The 15,144-nt window shown below is 59.0% G+C and overlaps 1 protein-coding gene across 2 annotated transcripts; it reads left to right on the forward strand.

Annotated features, from left to right (window-relative positions):
• Positions 1-381: 381 nt before the first annotated feature.
• Positions 382-13,252, forward strand: PGF (placental growth factor). 2 transcript variants are annotated; one of them, XM_004739251.3, is made up of 7 exons: positions 382-813; positions 2,046-2,088; positions 6,380-6,576; positions 7,179-7,255; positions 9,409-9,438; positions 9,547-9,609; positions 12,602-13,252. In XM_004739251.3, the coding sequence occupies exons 1-7, from the start codon at positions 739-741 to the stop codon at positions 12,627-12,629; spliced, it is 513 nt and encodes a 170-aa protein (XP_004739308.1). In that variant the 5' UTR covers positions 382-738; the 3' UTR covers positions 12,630-13,252. The 2 variants fall into 2 exon arrangements, with proteins under 2 accessions (XP_004739308.1, XP_004739309.1); XM_004739252.3 differs by lacking the exon at positions 9,547-9,609 and having other exon boundaries at positions 384-813.
• Positions 13,253-15,144: the final 1,892 nt, after the last annotated feature.

The raw sequence follows: 15,144 nt of genomic DNA on the forward strand, positions 1-15,144 counted from the left end.
GTTTCTTCCAGACCGGTAAAGTCTGGAGCGTCGTGGCGAACATTGGGCTGCACCACCTGGCTGCCCGCACCCACGCCGGCCTAGAGGAGCGGGAGCGCCCTCGCCCTAGGTCACGGGCGCCCCGCGGGGCACCAGGCTCCGAACGGCCCCGGGGGCAGCTGCGGGCTGGAGTGGTGGCGGCGGCGGGGCGAGACCTGCCGCGGCTGGGGGGAGGGGGGCGTCCATTCCCGCCGCAGGCCGAGAGCGCTCGGGTCCGGGCCGCCGCCGCCGCCGCCGCCGCCACCGCCGCCGCCACCCCAGCCCCGCGAGGCGCTCGGCCGCTCCCAGGCCTCGTCGACGGTGGGCGGGGCGGGTCTCCGGCCCCGCCCCACTCACGGCCCTTGAAACCCGGTCGCCAACGGGCGGCAGTCCCAGAAGAGAGCCGCAGTGTGCGAGGAGACTGCGTCTCCACTGGCCAGCCAAGAGAGGCCCTGGGGTCGCGCTGGGCGCCCGACGGGCCCTCCCCAGGGACCCGCCTGCCCCACACCGCCCCGCCCCGCCGGGCGCTCCGCATCAGGTGCCCCGGCCCCAGCCCTACCTGCGGGCTCCAGGCTCCTGGGGCTTCCAGAGGATGCTCGGGCCACCTGCGGGGACCTCGGGGCAGCAGTGAGGTCCTCTCCTCCTGTGCCGGGGGCTCCCCCAGGGGGCCGAGCATGGTGGTTTTCCCTTGGAACCTCCTGGCTTGGGACGTCTGAGAAGATGCCTGCCATGAGGCTGTTCACTTGCTTCCTGCAGCTCCTGGCTGGGCTGGCACTGCCCGCTGTGCCCCCCCAGGTAAGACCTATCCCAACCCCAGCCTGTCCCCCCAATCTTCCCAGTCCCCAGCAGCCCTTGGGGCAGGGGTTCTGAAATCACAGACCCACTCGGGGGAGTGGCACCTCCAGGGATGCCCACACTCTTCCCAGGAGCCAGGCTGGACCACGTCTTCTGGGAGGAGACCTCAGTCAGGCTGGGCTGTCCCAGACTCCAGCTCCAGGGTCTGTCTTGGTGGGGGCAGGGAAGCCACAGGGAGGGAGGGAGGTTTCCTCTCTGGCCCCTGGAGCCCTGGTGGCTTTGCTAAAAGCATCTTTCCACTAATCCCAGGCGGGTCCCTGGCCTTGTGGTCAGGGTCGAGGCCCCATGACCAGGCAGGCGCCCCCAGGACCTCTGACCTGGCCTGGTGGAGGGGAAGCCAGCTGAAGAGGCCATTGGTGGGGAGGCCGGGCCCTGCCCCCACCAGGGCTCTGGGTGAACCCAGGGCTCCTGGGTGGGCTGGGGGTGAGACAAGAGGTCCTGCTGTGCCCTCTTTCCTGGGTGGGCAGTCGGAGTTCCTGCGTGCAGGGCCTGGGGAAGTGATCAGGGCCCTTTTCCCAGGAGCCGGGTGAGTCTGGCTGGGAGCCAGCTTGGGCAGTGAAATCCTGACAAAGCCAATGAGATCCCTTCCCACTGCACTGTCCTGCTGCCCCAGGAGTCTCCAGCTCCAACCGAGGAGCGGGTGGGCTCGGCAGCCCTGCGGGGCGGAAGAGCCTTACTGCCTTCCACTGCCTGTCTGCGCAGCGGGGCTGGCCAGAGGTGTAACCTTACCGGCATCACCAGCTCATGGCGCCACCAGCTCCAGCCCCTCAGCTCCCACCAGCTGATCACCTTCCCCCGCCCCCCCAACCCGGGGCTCTGGCGCCCAGCCAAGGCTGCTGCATAGGGCCCAGCAGGGCTGGCCTGGGGCTGGGGAAAAGAGAGACCCCGAAGGACCGCAAGATCTTTAAGGCCCAGAAGGCAAAGGGTCTCCCAAATCCTCTAGCCTCCCACCCTTTCCAGTCGAGGAAATGGAGGCCAGAGAGAGGGGTGGGATCCATCCAGGGTCCAGTGAAGTTTTAGTTGCTTTCGGAAAGGGGCAGCTCTGAGACAGGGCAGAGTGTGTGCAGTGGGTGACAAGGAGCTCAGAGGGGCCCCTACGCTCTTGCCAACTCGGCCACGGAGTGTAGAGGCCCAAGGTGGACCCCCTCATCTTTGACCCTTTCTGTCCACAGCAGTGGGCCTTGTCTGCTGGGAATGGCTCATCGGAGGTGGAAGGTAAGCACACTGGGCTGGGCGTGCACGTGCTCACCGAGACCGCTCCGCCCCGTCCTCTGCAGGGGATAAGAAGGGATCGGCATCAAGGATGGGCACGGGCTGATAGGAAGTTCGGGAGAGTCTGCAAGCCGGCTGACATCCTGGCTGACAAAGTTGGCAGGACCTGAGAGATCCTTCTTTGGGGACCTAGAAGCCTAGCAAGGTGCACTCCTGGGCCGGGATCACCCCGCACACAGAGAGTGAGGCTGGGGCCCCTATACCCGGGGTTCGTCCGGTTGGCTCGGAGCCCCTTCCCAATATGATGGAAGGAGGCAGGCAGGGTCTCAGAGGGCAGCACAGGCAGGGAGAGCTGGGGGCCGCACTAGGGGTCCAGGAGCTGGTTGCGGCGGCCAGCAATCAAGAGGACTAGGGAGGCGTGAGGAGACCTTCCTAGAGGCCCAGCCCTGGTGGGGCTGTGGGGATCTGACCAGACCTTTCCATTGATTACAAACAGAACATGAGCTGTGCCCTCCCAGGCCCTTCCACTCTCCACCCTGGGTTGCATCAAGAGGGAATCTTCAAAGGGTGTGTCGTTTGCCAAAGAGACATACATGCAGAAGACAGGAGTCGCGTGCCAGGCCCCCTGCCTCTCCCCTCCCTCCCCGCCCCTCTGGGACATGCAGCAAAGCCACACACCATTACCGAGGCTTCCTATCGTGCTGTGGGAGAGGGAGCGTGTAGGGGCATGTGCACGCACACTCTTGATAGCCTCCAAGGGTGGGCACACCCTCCCTCTGCTGCACAGCCCGCCTGGTGGCCATCCTCTCGTGGGCCTGGCTGTGCTTCTGGGCCCCTCAGGCACTGAGAAAGTAGGGGAGGTAGCAGCCCTGAACTTCATGGACACTCTCTCCCTCTCCCTGCCCTCCTGTGTTTCCCTGGGACTGGCACAGTGTCGTGCTCTTGGGATTTGGGGAGGGGCCCAGCAGCCCTCTCTACCCCGTGGCCCCTTTGATGCTTTTTAGCGTATTTCAGGCAACAATTACAGAAGAAGTCTGAGCCACGGTTTCCTCATCTGTAAAAGTGGAACATTAGATTACATGATATCCAGGGTTCTTTTTCTAAGACTGTGGGCTTCTCTGACTCCGTGGAGGAGACACAGGAGTACATATCTCCCAGGGACAGGGGTGAGGAGGCTCAGACGTGTCAGTTCGTTAGGGCAGCTCACCTGTCATCCCCAGCAGTCAGGGAGGCTGTACTGTGGTCAGCGACAGTACCGTGAGTTTTGGAGTTCAATCGCCACAATCTGAAAATACCATCCCCTCTTGCTAACACAGACAAGAGACAGCATGTTCTGTACTTTGCAGCCGTGGACGTTGATTTTTACTCTTACTCTTCGTGGTATTAGGATTGGGCATTTCCTGTGATTCTGCCCGCCCACAGGCTGTGAACTGGGAAGGCATTCACAGTCTCCACATTTTGAGGAACCTGAGGCTCAGAGAAGCCCTCGGGGTCTCCTAAAGCCTCAGACGCTATTCAGTGTATGTGGCGAAGTCAGCGTGCATAGCCCCAGGCCCCCTGGAGCTGGCGAGAGGTTTCAGTATGTCTGAGGTCCTGCAGCAGCCCCATGAGACTGTCCAGCCCCGGTCAGGTGCCTGAAGGAGCCATGGCCTCCAGTTCCTCTTACCCCTCTGCCTCCGGAGCAGGTCTGGGGCCAGAGGAAGGGCTCTCAGGAGCCGCTGAGCAAGATTCTCTCCTGAGGGGCTCAGCCCCCATCTGGGCACAGTCTCCATGCTCCTGGAGCCAGCCCCTCACACACCCCCCTCTGATTCTCCCACTGTCTCCCAGACAGTGGCCTCCAAGACTCTTTCCTGGTGGCTGCCAGGTAAACTGGGCCCAGCCCGCCTCCTGCTTAGCCCTCGCGCCCTCCTCCTTCCCACACACTCTGGCCATGTGGCCCAGAAAGGGGCAGATTTCGGGGCTCTGGGGCATGGCTGGGTGTGGGGTGAGGGAAGGAGAGCCCTTCTGCCTCAAACCCAGGCAGCTCTACTTAACCTGGCCATGGGCCTGTCCGCCCAGCCGGGGGGGATCCGTGTGGAGAATGGGAGAGGTTTGAGTCGCACCTTCTCTGCTGCTGTCCCTCCCCGCCCCCCCACCATGGCCGGTCCCAGAACAGGAGCCTGGGCAGTCTCTGGCGCTTCAGCAGCTGGCTGTTCCTCTGCTGTTATTTTTTTTTTTTTAAGATTTTATTTATTTATTTGACAGAGAGAAATCACAAGTAGATGGAGAGGCAGGCAGAGAGAGAGAGAGAGAGGGAAGCAGGCTCCCTGCTGAGCAGAGAGCCCGATGTGGGACTCGATCCCAGGACCCTGAGATCATGACCTGAGCCGAAGGCAGCGGCTTAACCCACTGAGCCACCCAGGCGCCCCTGTTCCTCTGCTGTTATTGACGTTGTCCGTGGCGGAGGTTGAACGCTCAGAGTTATGGAGCGCTTATGGGTTTCAGACTAAACAGGTGCTCATGGAGTTCCACGAGGGGGGCGGTCCTCCTCTGGCCTCACACCGCACAGGCCAGCTTCCTTGGGGCACAATGGCTGCTCACAGGGAGAGGGGCTTGTTTCCCCCTTGGGTCCCAGGAGAGTATTCCTGTGGCCTGGAGAGGTGGGATCAGGGGAGGCATCTGGTCCCCTGCCTGTCCCCAGGCCCAGCCTCTAGGACCCCCTAAGCAGACAGTGCGGAGTGCAGCGGCAGACACCCAGATAAGCATGGCTTATTGCCTCTGTGGCCGCCTTGGCCAGCTCTGCAGGGACACACGGCCTCTTGGGTATTTTCCGCCAGCTTGCGGCCCTTTCCAGAAGGCCTCTGCTCGGGCTGAAGTTTATTTTTCCTCTGAGATTACCCCGAGACCAGGCCCTGCAGGCTCAGTGGAATGGACTTTGGCCCCTTCTGCCTCCAAGGAAAGGTCACAGGGAAGAAGTGAGGGGCTGTTGGGAGAGGCCACAGCTCTAGGGCAGAGGCTGCGGGGTCCCCAGGGGATCCAGCTGTCCTAGCCTCCCCACTCAGCTATGGATAACTGTCAGGTATAGGGCAGGATGACCCAGAGTGGGAGAGGTCTCTCTGCCCACAGTCTCAAGGCTGAGCTGGGTTGCACGCACTGACTCCCAAACCGTCTGCCAGAGCCGAGGGAGACCTTAGCAACCATCTAGCCCAAACCCTGTGTTTTCTCCTGGGGGAGGGAACTGATACACTCAGAAAGGTTAAGTGACCTCCCCAAGGTCACACAGCCTGGACAGGGCCAGGACTAGAAGCCAGGTCTCCTAGCCCTAGCTGCTCACTTCCTCTGAGCCTCTTTTAGGGACCAGGCCCCAGGCCTTTCCCCGAAGGAGCAGCATCTTTTGAGAGATTCTAGATCAGCCCACATGTCATGACCCCACCAGGACCCAGAAGGGGTCGGAGATGTCCCTGATAATTCTCAGTGAACCATCATCTAACCAATCAGTCATTACTCAGCCTGTGTTTCCCAGGTGTTTCCTGTCCTCACAGAGCCTCGACTTGGTTGTGAAGGAGATAAGATCTACTAGTGGTCGAGACAAGGCAAGGCCTAGCGGCCAAATTCTGCCCCAAGGAGGAGCATCTGGTCAGACTGGAGAAGCTGGAGAAGGCTTCAGAGAGGAGCTTGGGTGGTGGGCTTTATTTGATTAGAAACGCAAAGGGAACGTGGAGCATATCCCCCAAGGTGGGAGTTACAGTGACGAAGCCGGCCATGGTGTGAGGGCTGGTCTGATGGTTGCAGAGGGTGGGTTCTGGGCACATTGCTGGCCGTGGCCTTGGCTGCCAGGTGGAGGAGCTGGCTCAGGGCGGGGCGGGAAATAAGGACTAAGGGGAAGGCTAACCCTCTCTGTGGGGCTCTACAAGCCAGTCATGCAGAACAGACTGCTTTCTGCAAATTCCCCATGATCGAGAAAGCACTTGATTGGGCCTGAGAAAGACCCAGAGGACATGAGAAGCTGCCAAGATACGCTCCTCCAAGCTCCAAGGGCACCGAAGCCGATGTGCGTGCCTGCGTTGAGAACAGAGCGGAGAGCCCAGACACTGAGAAACTCCCATTGCACTAGGATTTCTGTCTGGCAGCTGGGCTGTGGGTCCAGCCATCACCCCAGAGGCCTCATGTCAGGGGTTCAGAGCCCAGGGAGCTTGCAGAGGCTGGGGGCTTCCTAGAGGAGGGAGCGTAGGCTGAACCTGGAAGAGCCTGCAGGGCCCAGGAGCAGGGAAGGGGGCTGGGCCTGACCCGGCCGGCCGTGTGTGTCTCCTTGTAGTGGTGCCCTTCCAGGAAGTGTGGGGCCGCAGCTACTGCCGGGCACTGGAGAAACTGGTGGACATCGTGTCGGAGTACCCCAGCGAGGTGGAGTACATCTTCAGCCCGTCCTGCGTCTCCCTGATGCGCTGCACAGGCTGCTGCGGCGACGAGAACCTGCACTGTGTGCCCATAGAGACCGTCAATGTCACCATGCAGGTAGGTGCCCGGGAGGGAGGAGAGAGGGTCGCGGTCGCAGTCATGGGAACTGGAACTGACTCCCAGGCCCCAGCTCTCCCCACCCACCCCTGGGCCAGCTTGGAGCCCACTCGCTTCCTCCATTACCAGCGCTCTGGGCCTCAAGCTTTCTCCTACCCCAAGATCTAAGAGTATCTGGTTGCACTTGGAAGAGAAGTGTGTTCAGATTCAGGAAGTCCCTGTGCACACCGGGAGCATTTGGCACTCTGAGCTTTATGCTCATGTACACACACACACACACACACACACACACGCACACACACACTGGTTTATGGAGCACTTGCTAGTGAGGCCCAGCCCTGTGCAAGGTGCCTCATAAATGCGACTTCTGTTACCTCAACATTCAGTCCCTTGAGACAAGGCTGAGGAGGACCAGGGCCTCCCTCGACCCACACACAGGTGCGGGGCTGTTTGCCCCCCACTCAGAGCAGAACGAGAGTACGTCACGCAAAGGCTGGTGGGAAGCAAGGAGTCTGGCCCTCCTCGCGAGGAGAGGGTGGAGAGGATATTGCAAGCCCACAGCCACCCCCCAATCCAGGCGTCCAACCCTTCTCTCCCCGAAGGTCCTGAAGATCCGCGCTAAGACCCGGCCCTCCTACGTGGAGCTGACATTCTCTCAGCACATCCGCTGCGAGTGCAGGTAGGTCCTCGGGAGCGGCTGGGACAGGCCCTTCGTACTCGCCGGCCTCAGCTAAGTGGCTGCCCAGCCTCCCTGAACCTTCCTCATAGCTGAGGGAGACCAAGGAAGTCGGGGGCCAGTGGCAGCTTTTTATCCCCCTTTTATCCCTCTCATCGGCCTGGTTGGCCTGGGGAAGGGGTCCCGTCCGTGGAGCTGCCCGAGACACCGTGGGGGCAACGGAAGCCTGGGTCCCTCCTAGACGTGCAGGGGCAGGGGGCCCACTGTCCTGCTTTCTGAGAGGGGAGGGAACTGCCACAGCCCTGAAAGAGAAGCGTGGGGCGAGGACATTGCTGGTCTAGACATTGTCCAGGGTCCGGCTGGTTCGCTGGGGAAGGGGACACTGGACTGAGGGGCAGAGGGGGATGAGCTCTGCAGGAGAAAGGCAGCAGAAAGTAGGAGTCATGGGCTTTCTTTAAAGTCATGCCTCCACCTGGCGGACACTCTGCCCAGCACCGGTCTTGCTGCCTTTGCCCAGGGCACCTTGACACGAGAGACCAGGAGCAGCAGGCCCGGCACTTCTAACAGGCTCAGGAGGAGAGAGACGGGCTGCAACCTGGTACTCTACTGGTACCCCTGAGCCGTGGACGGAGGCGCCAGACTAGAGGTCCTGAGCCCTGTTTGGGGGCCAGGAGATGGGGGGGGCCACCATTTCTCGTGTGCACCTCTTCTGTGCCTCGCCCCACATTAGGCCCTTGAATGTTTTCTCAGTTATTCAGCAAACATTTATTGACTGCCTACTGTATGCCAGGCACTGTCCTAGATGCTTGGGATACAGTAGTGAGCAAGGCAGACAAGGTCCCTCCTCTCGTGACAACCCTGGGAGGTAGTGGGTACTGTTGTTGTCCCCTTTTATGAGGAGGAAACTGAGGCTTGGAACAGTTACATTATTTACCACGACTAGTGAGTGAACCCCCGCCTGTCTAACACCTGAGCTTGCCCTTTCTTGTGCTACCTCGCTCGTCCATGACCACATTCTTCAGGAGCCCCAGCACTGCCCTGGGCTTGCCCTGCCTACTACTGCCCAGGGATCTGGCCACCCCTTTTGGACCCAAGCCCAGGCTCCAGGCCCTCTTCTCTGTACCTCTGTTGGAGGCCCTGTTTCAGTCCGTTTCCTCCCTTCCGTCCTGGCCAGGGCTTAGCCACATAACAATAGTTCAGTAGTGAGCCCTCCCAGGCACAGTGCCACCGGTGACCTTTACCTTCTATGTCACCTTTGCCCTCATAGCTACTTTTTGGGGGCAGGCAGACTGGGGAGACTGAGGCCCCAAGAGTGTCTCTTATGGGCCCAAGATGGCAGAGACATGACCAGGCTGTCCAAGAGGCCCCAACTGGCCCAGACAGAGCCCAGCGCTGGCTCCCAGGGGAGGTAGCTGGCCTAGGGCAGCATTCTGTGGCACCAAAGTGGACGGTTACCACCCTGCCCACATCCCCACCCCTGTTCCCAGGGGAGACTGAGGCCCTGTCCCCTTCCAGAGGTCTGGGCAACAGGGACACCTTTCTTCTCACTTCTGGGCCGCCAGCCACAGCCCCGCCAGGCTGAGCCAGACCATGCCTGGTGACTGGTGACCAGGCGACTGCTCGGGCTCCCCTGCCTCCATTCCACAGCCTCCCGCACTCCCCCTGCTGTTGCCTGCTGTGGCATGTGTCCCCAGGGTGGGGGTGGCAGTTGTGCCCTGACAGGCAGAGCCTCAGCTGGGGGCAGCCATCCTCCGGTCCAGGGCCCTGCCCCTCATTCACTGTCCTTGCAGAAACTCCCACAATGCACTCTGGGAGGAAGGGCAGGTACAAGGGAAGGAAGTGAACAGAGAAAGTCAGCAGAGAACAAACTCACAAGTCCACAGCTTGATACCAAGAGGCTGAGGAGTGCAGAAGGGTGTGGAAAGGGGACCGAGGAGGAGATTCCTATCTCTCTTCCTGGGGTCACAAGAGCCTAGAGTGGAAGCTGAAGCCCAGAGGCCTCTGCCCATCCCTCTCTTGCCGGCTCATCCTGCCCCCTAGTGGCGCCAGTACTAACTGCAGGACCCAGGCTCTGGAGGTCTGAGAGATGGGGGGGTAGCGGGGAGCCCCACTTCTTGGTTTCCTGACTCTCTCCTGGTCTCTGTCTGTTTTCCTAGGCCTCTATGGGAGAAGATGAAGCCAGAAAGGTAAGTGGCCTGGCCAGGGCTCTGGGCTATTCTCGGGCCTGCCAGCCCCTGTCCTAGCATGGGGGCCCCCCCCAGCCACTTGGTCTTGACGCTTTTGGCTTATTGCAGGAGGAGACCCAAGGGCAGGGGGAAGAGGAAGAGAGAGAAGCAGAGACCCACAGACTGCCACCTGTGAGTGTGCGGAGGCGGGGAGCAGGGATGGCAAGGAGGCCTGGCCGAAGGGGAGCCCCAGCCCTGCCGGCAGGGATCAACGGTTGGGAAGGGGAAAAGCAAGGCCCAGGGCAGTCTTGCGGCAGAACAGGGAGCCAGCATCTCCTAGAGAACCTAGGGCCCAGGAAGCATCAGGGGACCTCGGTCCTCGATCCGGCTTAGCCCCGCGTCTCCTCATGGCCCTGAGCAAGTCATGTCATCGCTCTGAGCCCTGTTTGTCTCTCTGTTTAGAAGGAGGGGAGCCTAGCGGCACTGGGGAGGTGCAACCCCCCATCAGCTCCCAGGCTCGTGTTCTTGCCAGCCCTCCGCTTCGCACCCAAGCAGGGGACCTTGAGGGGCCACTAGCTTCCTCTTTCCCTCTCAGCATTACCTGCCCATCTTGGCTTCACACCTGGAGGCCCAGGCTGCAGCCCAGGCCTGCATGTGGCTGGGAGAGGATTAGAGTGGGGGTTGGGGGGACCCAAATCTGTGAGAGTAAATAGTAAAATAGTAAAAATATAGTAATAGTAAAATACCTGCACAGAAATTCACATGGTTCTGCTAGAGCCTGCTTCTTCCTGGTGCCAGACTCCAGGAAATCATTCATACCATGGAACTGGAGCTGACCCATGTTCTACCCCCATGAGCCCTCCCCTCCAAGACTTCCACCCCATTCCATCAAGACAGGGATTCTGGGGAGGTTGGTCCCCTGAAAGTGTGTGGCCCCCATTTGTTCCTTGGGCCCAGGCATGGACTGGAAGGAGAAGCTGGCAGTGTAGACAATGTGGGGTTCCCCCAATCCCACGGACCCACAGTGAGAGAGCCCTGGACCGACAGTGTCTCATTGCTCTGTCTTCCGGGACAGCAGAGCAACACCTCATTTGGGGAATCTCCTGAAGGAATTTTTTTTTTTTTTTTAAGATTATTTATTTATTTATTTAACAGGCAGAGATCACAAGTAGGTAGAGAGGCAGGCAGAGAGAGAGAGAGGAGGAAGCAGGCTCCCAGCTGAGCAGAGAGCCTGATGCGGGACTCCATCCCAGGACCCTGGGATCATGACCTGAGCTGAAGGCAGAGGCTTTAACCCACTGAGCCACCCAGGCGCCCCTCCTGAAGGAATTTTAAAAACTCATGTACTCCTTCACTTATTTTTAAGTTGACATTGAACTTTTTCACCAAAATTATAAATAGTTGCAAAGGGTATCGTTTCTGGTGTGTTACAGATGTTAGTATTTTAGCAAAGTCATTATATGTCCTCCAGGTTACCCCACAGGATAAGCTATCCTGATATTCACCATCATTCACTTTTTTTCACAAAAAGATTTTATTTATTTACTTGAGAGAGCACACAAGCGTGGGGAACCGCGGAGGGAGAGGGAGAAGAGGGCTCCCTGCTAGGGGAGGAGCCCGATGTGGGGCTTGGGACTCGATCCCACGACCCTGGGATCATGATCTGAGCCAAAGGCAGATGCTTAACCAGCTGAGCCACCCAGGCGCCCCTGCCCATCATTTCACTTTAAAAATGAGATGTGAACACTCTGCTTTAGTGGTCATGTGTTTACATTGCTTCTTTTCCCCTTGGCCTTGTATATCCCTTCCACTCCCCCCCAGAGTGGCCTAACTTAATATGCTTGAATGTTCAAAGTCCTTGATGTATGGCCTTGTCTTATTTATCGGCCATGACAATGGTATATACATCGAGATGATTTTCATTTTCCTATGAACAGAAAACTCTAAATTAAGCTCTGCCCTGGAATAAATCATTGCAATAATTATTAGTAGTACCACTTGATCAAAACAGCACAAATACATCATTATTTTAATAAAGGCAAAACCCAGAAGTATCATCAATGTTACCAGGAGTGCATCTCAGTGAGATGGCAGTGGCTACCTCTTTTTAATTAGTTAATGAATCCATTAATGCATGTTACCTCCTGCCAGACCGAGACAGGATTCAGCATTAATTCCATTCTCATTTTTTAATAGATGGAAAGGTTGAGAAACCATGCTCACATAAATAAATGGGACTAGATGTCATGCAGTCATTTGAACTCCTTCCAAGTTATTTGCCAAGGCCTCAAGGTGATCTCACAAAAATCACTCCTCTTGACGTAGTAGCTGACAATTCGGTTAAACCGTTCTTCAATTTTGTTGAAAGAGGAAGACGGAAACCACTTGACTTGCAAAAGGCCTGGTGGCCCGGTTGTAGGCCCTTTCTCCTTTCCTAACACTCACCTCAATATGTCAAGTTGTCTTTTTATTCACCGTCCCCACCCCAGTACTTTTACCCTGGGGCAAAGGACTGACCCGGTTTAGGAAGGGACAAGATGCTCCTTTCCCTTCCAGAGGGAGCAGGACAGTTGTGGGCAAGGCCATGGGAAAGCAGACCTCGGGTACTTCTCATGCAGATGGCTTTCAGGCAGAGGATATGAGCAGGCTGAAAACCCAGTCTCTGAGTACCATCAGTACTCACACATCCCTCAGACAACCTCCGTGCACATCTGGGGTTGCCTGTCCCCCTGCTAGGGGACTGCTGTCCGAGAATAACCAGAGGCATTATTGTGTGGAGCCAGACTGGGTTCAGAGTTGGCTCTGTCACTGAGTAGCTAGCTGTGCGACTTCCAGCAAGTTTCTTAACCTCTCTGAGCCTTAAGTTAGTTTGTGGATTTTTGTTTCTGTTTTCACTTTTGTTTTGTTTTGTCTTCGAAAGGAAAGTGGCAACGGGGCCTTCCTCACAGGAAGTTGTTAAAGGGCAATGAAAAAGTGCTTTGCACTGGGCTGGGCACCGGGCTAAGTGCTTGGTACAAAGTAACTCCCAGCTTCCCGGCCCCGGTGCAAGCAGAGACCCAGGAAAGCTGCAGTCTCCCTGTGCTCCCTGTCCAAGCTTTTCCTCCAGGTTTGCCTCCCTCCCGTAGGAGGGCCCCCCTCCCTCCCTGGGTGCTGATACCCCCTTTCTGTGTTTGGTCTCTGGCAGGTGCGGCCATACTGTTCCCCGGAGGTAACCGGCCCCTCGGAGGAGAGTCGCCTCCGCCCGGCTCCTGTATTTATTATTACGGCCACACTCAGTCCCCTCCCTGCTGACGCCTCTATTTATTAGCCAGTTGTATCCCTGCTGAATGACTTGCTCCCTCCGCGATGAGGGGCAGGGAGGGACAGGACCCTCAGGAATTCAGTGCCTTAAACAGAACGTGAGAGAAAGAAGGCGGCCCCGGAGCCACGTGTGCTGCAGCTGGAGAAGAAACAAGACCTGAGGCCCGGTGAGGGGCCGGCCAGGCCCCAGCGGGTTTCCTTGGAGCGGGAAAGAGAGCGGGGACCGGCGGCAGGGCTCTGCGTGGATAAGCAGCCCCAACTTCTGGGGGGAGGCAGGCCGCGGCCGGAGCAGCAGCAGCTCGGGAGACAGGCCATGGCCTGGGGGCCTCTGCTGCAGCTTGTCCCCTAGGTCTCTCCTTACATCTTGTCACTGCTGGGATGTTGTTCTTTACGGTCAAGGCGCCCCTCCCTTGCCCCCCTCAGGGACATAGGCAAAGAGGGGTCCCTCGGCTGGCCATGGAGCCAGCTGCCCCTGAGTGGCTGCTGTGTGACTGCCAAGCCAGATTCTCTTGAATAAAGTATTCTAGTCTGGAAACAGCTTTTCCAGGGGTGTGTGTCTGTGGAGCGGGGGACCACAGCAGCAGAACGCGGAAGTGGGACAGGAAGAGGGACCATGGACTCAGGGCCACCCCCACCCCCACCCCCGGTGGCCCCAGCCACTCCCGCAGGACCTGGGGTCCACTTCTCCCGTGCTGAGGTGTTCCCAAGATGTAGTCTTGGCCTCAAAGTGGGAGCCCCTGGTTCCAGCCACCCTGAACAACCTCACATTCAAGAGCACATTCCTCTTCCCCTCCCCCCGGGTCCCCGGCCACATTCAACTCCAGTGCCTGGCCCCCGGGGCCCTGAAAGAAGCAGGGCACCAGGGCTTCTCCCAGCCTTTGGAGGAGATGTCCCAGCTGCCGTCCCCCAGCCTGCTCAGGCTGCTGAATGCGGGGATCCGCAGATGCCCGATTTCTTCTTCTCACCTCCCGTCGTCCTCTGCCTTCCTCCTGAACCCCTTGGCACGACAGGAGAGAAAGTTCTCTTTCCTCAGTCCAAACCATCCCACCTGCCTGTGACCTGCCAGGCACACAAGTGGGTTTATGTTGTCTGAGTGGTGGGGGTCGGGGGGACACCCCACTTCTGTCATCTGAGGCTGCTCAGGACAAACCCGCAGGGACGCAGCGGGCAGGGGCTGGCCTCGGGCTCTGGAGGGAAGCCAGGGCTGATGGGGCGCCGTGGGGTGGGACAGGCTGGGGTGGAGAAGCCCTGCTGAGGCAGCTGCCCTTGGCAGTGTGTTCACGGAGGCCCGGGCCCCGCAGACAGAGGACGCTCTGGTCAGAATGTGCTTCTGGCGTGGTCGCAGAGGAGGTGTGGGCCGGCCTCGGGGGACGCATTTGCAGGAGAATGCACTTCTCTCCTACTTGTCCATGATGCAGCGGCAGCCATCCTGAGCCACTGACTTTCACAGACCAAAAGCTGAGAAGAGCGCCCCTTCCCTTGGTCAGGCCTCTGGCTTGGCTCCAGAGACCCCCAGCCCAGCCCCTGTAGCGTGTCCAAGGCCCTCAGCCTCCCAGGCTCCCACTCACTTGGACATCAGCCTCCCCTCCCAGGCCAGCAACCCCTCTAGGATGCTAAACCGAGACCAGAGAAGCTTCCGGAGGCCCGAAGTGAAAATCGGCATGGGTGGCTGGGAGCCTCATGGCAGGAATGAGCAAGGAGGGAACTGACTGGCCCATTTGACATTTGACTGTGTTGGGTGTCCTTTAGGTCTCAGAGGGCCCTCTTCCTTTGCGGAGCCAAAGTCACTGCACCTGACACCGCCCCAGCACCACGGACTCAGTGGGGGAATCGAGCATGCGAAGCCCCATTCCCACGGATCTTAGATTTGAGGAGAGAGACAGACCATGACCATATGTTGCCGGATACTGGGTGGACTTTTCCATTGCTCAGACTGATGACTGGACTCAGGGCTAAGGGAAAGGGTCTTGAGCATCTCACACTCTGAAACAGAGGGAAATAATTTGGGGTGGGACACCTCTGCCTACAGGATTTGTCACGAGATGACTGCGGTTTACGAGCCCCAGACACCGCCCCCCACCCCCTTCCTCAGTCTTCACGGTCTTTATAAGCAGAGCCCCGGGAGGGGGAAGGGAGAGGGGGAGAGGCGAGGTTCGCAGAGACCCGGGTTGCTGGCCCTTCCCCTCCTCTCGCCGGGGCTGGGTGTGCTGTGCCGATGAGCCCATGTGCTAGCTGGACTGCAGCTGTGGGGAGTGGAGAGCTGAAGCAGGACGGAACGGAGAGAGGCGCAGCCAGCGGGAGCTTCCCTGGGGTCAGGGTGTGTGGGGTGGGAAGGTGGACAGCCCTAGGCAGCCCTCCCCTTCTCCCAAGAGGAAACCCTGTGAGGAGGCGGTGGGCTCTGGGTAGAGGGTTGGAGCAACCGCTGAG

This window comes from Mustela putorius, unplaced genomic scaffold (genome assembly GCF_011764305.1).
Source record: "Mustela putorius furo isolate JIRA1106 unplaced genomic scaffold, ASM1176430v1.1 tig00000129_pilon_pilon_pilon, whole genome shotgun sequence".
NCBI lineage: Eukaryota > Metazoa > Chordata > Mammalia > Carnivora > Mustelidae > Mustela > Mustela putorius.

Bases quoted from the DNA above. Each gene is read 5' to 3' on its own strand.
- PGF (XM_004739251.3), top strand. From the start codon at position 739: ATGCCTGCCATGAGGCTGTTCACTTGCTTCCTGCAGCTCCTGGCTGGG. The intron at 6,577-7,178 runs GTAGGTGCCCGG...CTCTCCCCGAAG, and splicing joins CCGTCAATGTCACCATGCAG to GTCCTGAAGATCCGCGCTAA. The intron at 9,439-9,546 runs GTAAGTGGCCTG...GGCTTATTGCAG, and splicing joins GAGAAGATGAAGCCAGAAAG to GAGGAGACCCAAGGGCAGGG.